The sequence below is a fragment of the Petaurus breviceps genome, unplaced genomic scaffold, assembly GCF_028583685.1.
Source record: "Petaurus breviceps papuanus isolate PSGF00001 unplaced genomic scaffold, PetGlider_PUasm1.0 126, whole genome shotgun sequence".
In the NCBI taxonomy this organism is placed as follows: domain Eukaryota; kingdom Metazoa; phylum Chordata; class Mammalia; order Diprotodontia; family Petauridae; genus Petaurus; species Petaurus breviceps.
In genome coordinates, this window is record NW_027185655.1 from 14,785,527 (window position 1) to 14,796,981 (window position 11,455).

At 38.1% G+C, this 11,455-nt stretch overlaps 1 protein-coding gene across 2 annotated transcripts in view; it reads left to right on the plus strand.

The window, feature by feature from the left end:
* The window catches only part of ARHGAP24 (Rho GTPase activating protein 24), a 104,253-nt gene that overhangs the window by 23,563 nt on the left and 69,235 nt on the right, over positions 1-11,455 (plus strand). For both annotated transcript variants that reach the window (XM_069093162.1, XM_069093177.1), the window contains one exon: positions 470-557. In XM_069093162.1, the coding sequence (XP_068949263.1) occupies positions 470-557 (88 nt within the window). The remainder of the gene's footprint in view (positions 1-469; positions 558-11,455) is intronic.

Here is an 11,455-nt window from a genome sequence, read left to right on the forward strand (position 1 = left end):
TCTCTCTCTCTCTCTCTCTCTCTCTCTCTCTCTCTCTCTCTCTCTCTTTCTCTCTCTGTCTCTTTCTCTTTCTCTGTCTCTCTCTGTCCCTGTCTCTCTCTCTGTGTCTCTATATATATATATATGTGTGTGTGCATATATGTATGTGTATATATATATATATATATATATATATATATATATAGGCTACATATCTGCAATATGTCAAAATGACATGCTCAGAGAGGAAGGGAAAAGAGTCAAGAAAGAGAAATAGGTAATGGCAGACTCCCATCTCATAATAAGTCCTTGGGGCACCCCAATCTATATTACAGCCCTGAAGGAAAGGGAGAGAAGATTCCTGTCATGCTACATTTAATTGGGCAAAGTAAGCAAATTAGAGTAGCTGCTGAAATCCTCTTTAGGGGAAAAAGAAGACCCTGGAATATCCATTTCCAACAATTCATGTTTTTGTCATTTATTTCCTCAGGGTACCATTTTGCTGTCTGGGAACAAGGTTATAGAGCATCCCTACAATGAAGAGAGCCCAGGACAATTCCTTTTTGAAATAGTTCCTGGTAAGACACTTTTTGTTAAGTTATCCCTGGTTATGTCGGCAAAGATCATAGATGTTCAGCTAGAATAGAGGCTTTCGGTGATTAATGGTTCCATTTTGAAAGGAAAAAGGGTTGGAAATAAGGAGATCCTGGTCTGTGCTTTGACATACATGCTTTTTAAAGAGAGAAGATGAGGATGAACACAAAATTTCTGGTTTCTCATTTTTAAGCAGAGCTGATGCCGGGCATCCTGTAGGCAGGGCATGGTGTTTAGCTTCCATCTTTAGGGAAGATTGGAAACCTCTATTATTTTGACAATGCTGGTGAGAAGTGAACTTTGACAAAGTAGATGACGTAGGCTCTGGGGAGCAAGTTTACCATACTATTTGCTCCTGCATATTATGTCCTAGGCGAGACTCTCCTAGAGCAAGCTCACTCTAGGCCACTCTTGTATGTTTCAACTCTGCTTTCAAATCACACATTTCCTGTGTTTGGATTAGTTCCGTTCAGGAAATTCTTTCCAGATCTTCTGATTCCTTTGAATGCCATGCATCCTTGTAGTTTTCTGTACCATCACTCATCATATACTTGATTGCCATTTGAATCACACCCTAAAAACCTTCATTCATTTCAAATGAGCTGCTCCAGTTACACCAAAAAAGGGTGAGGATATGAATATTGGAGGCCTGGTTCTAGACGTTCTAGGTCAGTCAAATGGAAACAGATACCTGCATTGGTATATTGACTTAGAAAACCATAATTTACCATTATCTGTGTCATCTTGTATTTTTATTTATTTTATTAAACACCTCTGTTCTAGGTTATCTGATGTTTATATATACTATGCTTCTTCAGCTGGTTTAAATAAGTAATAAACTATTATCTATGGATATTAATAGTTCTCATTTCCTTGAAATAACCTATAAGACTGAGGTTCGCAGAGGCTGAATGATCTGCCTAAGGTCATAGAGACAGTAATAGCAAAGCTCAGATGTGAACCTCTCAGATGTTCTAATCACAAGTCTCTAGTAATCTACACTAAACCACACGAAGTGGTTCTAAATTCATAGAATAGCGAAATTAAAGAAACATGGCATTTCAGAGTTTTCAGGGACCCCAGCGGTTGTCTATGCCAACCTATATCTGAAAAAGAATCTTTATTATATTATTTCCCAAAAGGGGACATCTGTCTTTCACCTGAAGACTTCCAATAAGGTAGATTCTAAGGAAGCCAGGTTTACTTCTGGATGCTTCTAATTTTTAGGAAGTTTTTTCCTTTGTTCAAATTTAATTTTCCTCCTTGCAATTCCAAACCATTTTACCTGTTGGTTCTTTCTATTCTAAACAAACAAAAATGTCAAACACTTCTTCCATATTTGAATGCTCTTAAAATATTTGTACACAGCCCCCATGTCCCTCCAGAGTCTTCTCTTCCCTAGGTTAAACATTTCTATTTTCTTGACTCAATGCCTTGCAGAATCCTGACTTCCCTTCTCTGGATCAATGTCCTTCCTAAATGGTGGCCCTCAGAAATGAACACAGTATACACAAGGACATGACTTTCTGTTGCAGCAAGCACCCCAGTATCTCCAGGGTACTTACAACACAGGTTCTTAGATCAGCTTTTCTAAAGGAAAACAACTCAAAATGGGTTAAAAATCTTGCTTTAATCAATCAAACATATCATTTACCTAGTTTGGGGGAAAAAGTCAGCACCCCAAACTTCAGAGTCTACAGAGGTTACATGCAGAAATTAGAAGACAGAAACATTTCAAGCAGACAGGCCTCCAACTGTCCAGCCATTACATCCATACTAAAGAGGGAAACATCAATATCTGGGTTTTTCAAAGCCAGGGGCCTCTCAACAGCTGCCCAGAGTCTCATCTGGTCAAACACCCACTGCCCAATCACAAAGTTATCTCCTGAAAAACAAGCCTCCCAGCACAGGCTTCTGGTGCACTTAACCTAGGGGCAGGGAAGATCTTACACAATATAATCTTAGAAAGATGACAACATAAATTTACATTCCCATTACACTTTCTTATTTCTAGACCCTAGGCCTCTTATAATGTATCCCTAAACTGCTTTATCTCTTGTGGGTGCCACAGCACACAAAGTTGACTCAAGTAGAACCAAAGATTTTCAGAGCTTTGGTCTGGAGAGATTGTAGTTGTTTGAAAAGGACCTGGAAGTCTTAGAGGATCACAACTTCAATGAGAGTCAGCAGAGTGATGCAGTAGCCCAAGACCTAATATAATCTTGGGATGGCCTGCCCTGGGAGACAGTGGCCATCCTTCTGTAGAGGTCTGCAAGCAGATGCCGGCTGACCACTTATTGAGTATATGATAATGGAAATTCTTTCTACATATGAGATGGACAAGGTGGCCACTCAGCAGCTTTTCAGCTCTCAGACTCTGTAATCATTGTTCTCTCTTAATTATCATGAACCATTTTGCTGCCCAATGGTTCTCTTTCCCCTGATATGATCCTTTTTCTATAAAATGACCTTTCCTCTTCTTTCTTCTTTCCCTCCATTCTCTGATGTATTGGTTGGTTAATCCTTCCTTACCTCATCCATGCACATGCTCTACCCCCAACCTTCCAGTCATTCAAGAGAGAGATTAAAAATTAAGGTCTGGGAGCGGCTAGGTGGCACAGTGAATAGAGCACCGGCCCTGGAGTCAGGAGGACCTGAGTTCAAATCTGCCCTCAGACACTTAATACAAAAACTAGCCATGTGACCTTGGACAAGTCACTTAACCCCAACTGCCCTCCAAAACAAAAAGCCAAAAAAAAATTAAGGTCTGCTACAGAACAAAGATGGTACAAAGAAACTTCCAAGCAGCCATAGCCAGAACTGTCATTTGTTTAGAAATAGCCTGACCATTTTTTCTAGCTTGCTCAGCAGCTATTTTCTTCTTAAGTATCTGGTGAAAGGCAGGCAGGTAAACACAGACAGACCAGAGATACAATTATAATCATACCCTTAGGAAAGAGCACATTAGTCTCTCTCCCTGACAGATAACTTTTCCTAAATATGTGTTTCTCATTTTAAGAATATTAACATAATTCTGTGGTATTATTATTAATTATGAATGTAATAGGAAGGTACATGATCTGTTCACAAGAAATGTTATTTACAGAAGGAAATACACTCCTGACAACTTCCATTGCATTTGAAAATAATATATCTTGTGTGTATACTTGTATATATATCTATTTGTATCTAATGGTAGCTATATGGGGGGGCATTAAAAAAAAGAAATTTAAATGATAATTTTGTTGTATATTTGAAATGAATAGCAAATTGTGCACAGTAGGTTTGCAGTTTCATGTGCAATCATCTTTTTTATTGTACTATGTTATGGGAAAAAACTATAAAGGACATAAGAAAGATGCTATCTACATCTAGAGAAATAAGTGATAAAGAGAAGTATGTATAAAAAAATTTTACATACATATATCTATTTGTGTCTAATGGTAACCATCTTGGGATGGGGGTGGGGAAGGAAGGAAAAAAAAAGAAATTTTCATGATAATTTCCATGATATATTTTATTGTAGATTTGCCGTTTCATGTACAATCATCTTTTTTATTATACTGTGTTATTGAACTGCTTGTTTTATTCCATAAATTAAAAAGAAAATAATATATACTTCTAAGAATTAAACATTTTTAAAAAGAAATAAATTGGGGGGGGTATATTTTTAGGTTTTTAAAAGAATCTAAATGACAAGGTGTTTAAAAAAAATTCCGTTTTTTTTTTAAGAACATAGTAGTAACATAAAACCCAAACTGGTTTTTTCCCCATTCATCTACAAACCTAATTCTGTGCTTAGAAGTATGTTTTCTTACTATAAAGAACTCCCACTCACATTCTCTAAATGGTTTGCACACATTAGAAACCCAGAGTAAGCAAAAAACCAAACAAACAAACCCAAAAAGCAACAACAACCACAAAAATGACAACAAAGGCTTGTATGCAAGGCTTCAAGTCCACTCACTGCTCTGGCAGACAAAAAGGGGATTGTCATAGTTAGTCATCTTTGGTGTTAGAAATACAATTACCGCCATTTTGACTACACACAGCTAACTCATACAGAGTGTATGTGTGTGTGTGTGTGTGTGTGTGCGTGCCCACGTGAGTAGGGGTGAAATGTCAATCCATTAAGGATGTGTTAATTATTAACTAGTGACTCAACTCATTTCAGTGTATCAACAAAGTAATGGTTTAAAATAAACACCAAATGAAGGCCTTCAGAAAAAAAACAAGTGCAACTATACTACATTTTAGTTGCACTAACAACTTTTTCTTCAAGCCTAGAGTGTGTATTCTGGCTCAAATTTATATATAAATATTTTTACACACACACACATCTGTCAGTTAATCAAAATTCTTGTTCTAAACTTTGTTTCTCTGAGACTCAGTTTATTCAAGGTTAAAATTTCACGTACAGATTCTTTATCCGGGAACATGGTTTTTATTTTTTGTCCATTTGGTTGAAATTTCTCTATCTCACCCAGTCCCTTTGTTTTCCTAGATTTCTTCCTATGAATATAGCCTTCTTAAGGTAGAAAGCAGCCCCTACTCTTACCCCTTTCACTTGGCCTATTTCTTTTTGTAAATGAACTTTTAGTTGACATTTTCTGTTTCTTACATCTTCATCATTATCTCAGTTATCTCTCTCCCTCCTGGAGAGCCATCCTCTATAGTAGTTTTAAAGAGGAAAATAAATCAGAATAACTAATCAATCTACTGAAAAAGTATGAAAGTGTGCAGTGTATAACACCTATGGACTTCCCACTTCCATGAAAGGGTGGGTTAGGGGTGTCCTTTCATATCTCTTCATTCAGGTCCTATTGGGTCTTCATAATTTTGTTACATTTATATTGGACTTTTTGGTAATTATTCTTTTCATTTACATTGCTGTGGTTTCCTTTATCTTTTGAATAAACTACCCACCCAGAGATGCTGTCTGGTCATGGGTTTCATTCCACCATGTCACAATTGTAACTTTTAGGTCAAATTTGGCCTCTGGTGGGAGGATCTCTGTTCCCTCTTTTGTGTTGCCCAAACTTTGGGCGTTTGTGTTTAGACACTTGAGGCTATTGGGTACTTAGATTTTTGTATAAAATTTGAGGAATGTGTATAGCAATCCTTTTTTTCAATATTAGTTTTGTTTGAAATTCTTTTTTGTAAGAATTCCAATACACATTGTGAATAGATGCTTAGAAATATGCTAACCCTCTCTAGGAATCTATGGAGAATATGTAATAAACAAGAATTAAGAAATGGAAGTCTCAGTCTCAGAAACCACCTTCTTAGCCAACTCTTCATTTCCCCCAATGAATCTTTCTCCTTAGCTTCTCCTGCTTTGGTGGAAAACAGTGAAGACAACACAGCCTCAGACTGTGTACTCTTCAGGCTCTGCCTAACACTTTACAATTATGGGTGATGCTTTTTAGTTCCCTTCTCAGAATGTCATTTGTACCTGCCCAAGTTTTTCAACATTCCTGGGATCGCTTAGATGCTAGCTGTCATCTCATATTTCTCCTGGCTAAATATATATAGAAAATAATGTAGAATATATTATAATATGTAGATAGTGATAATCATTAATATCATATTTTAGCCAAATCTGAATTAATCAAACAAACTGCTTTGGTTGATTTTAAAATGCCTTTCCCTGTGATAGTAACTTCAAAGACCAGAGGTGAGATCCCCCTTATCTTGGGACTTACTCCATATGGAAGCAAAACAGACATCCTGAGACCATCATTACAACCAATGAACTCTTTTTCCCATATAGATGGTAACAAATAGAAGTCATAAAGTTTTTGACATAGTCATCCTGAATTGGGATGGCTCTAAAAATGTATAAAAAGTCTTATGATTCCTCTATTTGTTAGTCAGGACTTTAGTCCTGCACTCCTTGAGCCAAATACTGCTAGCCTTAAGGAAATAACAAGTAATGAATAAATAAAGTAATTTTTATATTACTATTTGTCTCCTTTAACCAAACTTTTTCTAAAGGTCGGCAATAGATAACATTATATATTATATCTGATGAGGGTTACCATGAAATGTTGAGGTATAGGGTTAGGGGTGCTTGAAACCCCAAAATGCCAATACATTGGGTCCTGCCAAATGAATTCAACTCAAGCCTTCTCTCAGCCAAAGAAAAACAAAGTTTATTAGAGATTCACCATATTGGGTAGACTCTTAAGGAGCCTCAGTATCTATGACACTTGCATTGGGCAAGTGGGTGGAAATCATCTGACACAGAGTGAGTCTGTGCTAGATCATTCTCATAGGCCCTCACACCTCAAAGAGGCAAGACGGGGTCTTATATACAGAAAAGTTGTGGGAGGAATCTAGGGGTGGTCTAGAGGAGGAGTTTGGGGAGGGTCTTCAGGAGGAGTCAATGAGGTCAGACTCCAGTAATGAGTTTGGGGAAGGTCTTCAGGAGAAGTCAATGAGGTCATGATGGGGATGGCAATAGGTTATACAGGGGCTCTGATAAATGAGCAGAGTCCCTGAGTTTGGAGTCTGGAAGGAATTCAGTAGGCCCAAGCAATCTTGAAGTCAGGATTGTAAAAGTTTAAAGAGGGCAGGGGTTCTTAGGGAACCTGAAAACTTAAAGAAGTCACAGGTATAGATTTTAAGGAGTCAGTAAATCAGATGTCAACTATGCTAACTATGTGAGTAAGGGTGGGATTAGGGAGGAGTTAAGGAGTGGTCAGTGCTTAAAGGAACATGCACTTTTAATATCAACTGCGCAGGTGTATTGCTCATAATTCACTGGGAAATAGCCGAAGCGGTGTGGTTTTAGGCTTGAAATGTCACTAAGTCAGCTAGGGGTCAAGGGCTGACTGAGAAGTGCCCGGTCTGCCACCCATCAGTGTCATGTTTGACAAGATGGATGTTGGGAACCAAGGCTAAGGGAGACTCAGTATGTGTATAATTGGCTAAGGAATTAACCTATAGATAGATGCAGCTGGCCATTATACTAGGGGGAGATAACATTTGCCTAAGGTAAAATGTTTATTGATGGTTTAGTGAAGGATTCATAGGTGTGGCTTGTTATTGTTCCAAGCAGAAATAAGCAGTTCATGAATTGTTGCTGGGCAGAGTGCTGGCAGGGGGAAGGGGCAGAGTTAATGCTCTGAGACTTGGGGGTGGGGGTGGGGGAGGAAATGTGATTTTACAAATTGATGTTACAAACATAGATCCCGAGCACCCCATCAGTCAGATTCCAGTAAATGAGTGATTAAGGGTGGGAAGTTGCTGGAGGCTACCTGGAGATGACAGACAATGGTGGGCTAGGCCAGTTCTAGGGTGTAACAGATTTGGGTATAGATATTTTGGGAGGATCTAGGGTGGGAAGTTGCTGGACAAAGGAGGGCTAAAGATTTGGGCAGAGCCACAAGGAAAGGCTTATGGCCTCAGGCAAATTGCTCTTGGAGGTCAAACAGAATAAATGGAATCCTTCCTCCTCAAGAAGGTCCTTCAAACACTTGAAAGGAATTTATCTTGTTCCCATCCCCACCCCACTCACCCCACCCCTGGGCTGAGTACTCTTTCCTTTAGGCTAACCAAACCCAGTTCCTCCAACCACTCCCCTCCAACCACTCCTCTACTCAGTTTCTTCCTTGTCCATTCCCTCCAGGCCTGCTAGTTGCCTTCCTCTGTGAACTCCAGGTTATTAATGTCTTTCTTAAATTCTGGTACCCAGAACTGAAACTAATATTCCTGCTGAGGCTTGATGAGGACAGAGTAAAGAGGGACTCTCACGTTCCTCTGCTTGGAGGCCATGTACGCTCTTAATGTAGCCCAGGTCACATTACCCTTTGGGCTGCACCATTAAATGGAGTTCTCAAAAATACTTAGATCCTTTTCAGACAACTGCAGTATGTCCAGGCCTCCTCTGTCTTATATTTGTGAAGTTGATGCCTTTTTTTTTTTAACGCTTAAGTACAAAACTTTACATTTATCCTTATTAAATTTCATTGTATTACACTTAGTCCAATGTTCTAGCCAGATCCTGGCCTTGTCAACCAGGTCTATGCCATCTCCCAGATCTATGTCATCTGCACATCTGTTGAGCAAACCATCTATACCCTTAACTCAAGTCATTGATAAAAATGTTAAGTAGCACAGGGCTGGACTCAGATCCCCAGAGCCCTCTTCTGGAGACAGGCTGCCATGTTAACACTGAACGACTACTCTGAGTCTAGTCATTCAATCCTGACTCCCATCTGATTGTATCTCTTCACAAGAGAAATCTCCACCAGAATGATAGGAGATATTTTATAAAAACCTTTGTGGAAATCTAGGTGACCTATATATGATGTGTGTGATATATGTATGAAAGTATGTGTGTATGTGTATATACATTTGGCATGACCCATTCTTGCTTTATTATTTGATATACTTCTAGAAATATTGGGTAAAGCAATTACAAGAGAAATAATTCTTTAATTCTTTTATTTGTTTTGAGAGAATAACAACAAATAACAGGAAAAGTGGGCATCCTTGCTTTATTCTTTTCTTTATTTACAAAGTTTCTAGTGTAGCTTCATTACATATGATGTTTCCTTTTGATTTTAGAAGGCTACTTCTATGATATGAAAAAAGGTCTCTTTTTTTAAGCATCAGTGAGTGCTGTACTTTGTCAAAGTCTATATCTGTTGAGATAATCCTGTGGTTTTGAATTTTTTTTAATGTAATTGTTTTTCAGTCATTGTTCAACCCTGTCTTCATGACCCCATTTGGGGTTTTCTTGGCAAACATAATGGAGTAGTTTACCATTTCCTTCTCTAGCTCATTTTATAGCTGAGAAAACAGAGACAAACAATGTTAGGGGATTTGTCCACCTGTTAAATGTATGAGGCCAGATTTGAACTCAGCAAGATGAGTCTTCCTGACCCCACACCCAATACACTATCCACTGGGCCATGTAGCTGCCATGTGAATTGATATATTGAGTGTTTTACCATTCCTGAATGCCTGGTATGAATGCAACTTGTTTATAATGAATGATTTTTTGGATTAATTGCTGTAATCTGTTTGACAGTATTGTTAGAAATTTTTGAATCAATAGTAATCAATTTTATTGGTCTGTATATTAAACCATAATCAATGCAATGACCATCCATGATTCCAGAGGATCTATGATGAAGCATTTTACCCACCTTATGAAAGAGAGGTAATATATTTCAGGGTGCAGAATGAGACATCTTTTTTTTTAACTTAACTAATGAGGGAATTTATTTTGCTTAATTCTGCATATTTTGTTTTTTAAGCAATTGGGGTTAAGTAACTTGCTCAAGGTTACACAGCCAATTATTTCTGGGTGTGGTGCTAAGTTTCTGAGCCCGGGATTCGATCCTCAGGTCATCCCGACACTGTGCTCTTACTCACTGAGCCACCTGGCCACCCCTAAGCAATTGGGGTTAAGTAACTTGCTCAAGGTTACATGGCCAGGTGTTTCTGGGTGTGGTGCTGAGTATCTGAGCCCGGATTTGATCCCCAGGTCATCCCAACACTGGAGCCAGTGCTCTTTACTTCTGCATATTTCTTACATGGAATTTTTCTTTTTTTCCAGTTAGCATAGAAGGTAGGAAGGAAAGAAAATAGGTTTCTATTAATTATAGGGAAAAAATACTTAAAAGAGGAAATAGTTTTGTAGAAACTTGGAAGGATTTATATGAACAAATGAAGAGTAAAGTGACCAAAACCAGAACAATTTATACAATAATAAGAACATAATACAAACAAATGTGCAAGACTTAACTTGGATCAATGTAATGACCAACCATGACATGATCTCTATGCATACTATCTCTTGGCCATGAAGTAAAAGACTTAGAATGCAAAACGAGACTTAGATTTATGTATGTATGATATCTATGATATATATATTGTATAATTTATAGATAATAATTACTATCATGTATTTTGTGTGTGTGTGTGTGTGTTATAAATGAAAATCTGTGTGCTCTGTTTAGGGAATAAACCACACTTGTTGACAATCCAGGAAGTTTCATGATCTTTATTTTACATTTATAGTGTAATGAATAAATAGTTATCCTCTGGGAAAAGATTACAAAGGATCAGACAAAGGCAAGCCCTTTTCATGTGGTTTCATTTGACTTTCTCAACATTCCTCCCTTCAGAGCTGGGATTGGCTCCTGTCCTTCTGGGTTACCACTCTCCCAGCCTGCCCATTAAGCATGTGTGTTAATGAAAAGTCAATGACCATCCCTCAACTGGTCCCAGCCAGCCTAGTTCAGGCCCCTCTTTACAAATTTATGCCTTTCTGCATGTAAACACCCATTGTTCCTATAGCATCTGTGGAAATCAAACTGCCAGCATTTCTCACATATATATACACACAGATAGATAGACAGATAGAAATATATAGAGATATACACATGCGCTTATAGTATTGCCAATACAGCTGTTTTGTTTGACTGTGGACAATTCTTACAGACGTTTTGCACTTTGTTTTGTTGTTGTTGTGGGGTATTTTTGGAGTGGATGGGGCGAGAATGAGAGAAGAAAAAATATTTCCAAAAAAATTTTTTTTCAGTTTAAAAAATGAAAGGACAGTCATTGATTTTGATCATGCATTGAGATATTGTTGGGAAGAGCAGTAGTTAATCTGTGGTTTAGGAGGGAGGATAGAGACTTGTAGATCTGTGCTAGACTAAGGATCATGGGACAGCATTTCTGGGCTTTCCCTGCAAGATGGATTTGCAAAAGAACTGAGAGAAAATTTAAAAACAAGAGAGAAGATGATCCTCCTTATTTATGCTAAAATGGAGGCTAGTTTAAAGATGGCACTACTCAAAAGGAAAAATGTAGAACTCTCTCTCTCTCTCTCTCTCTCTCTCTCTCTCTCTCTCTCTCTCTC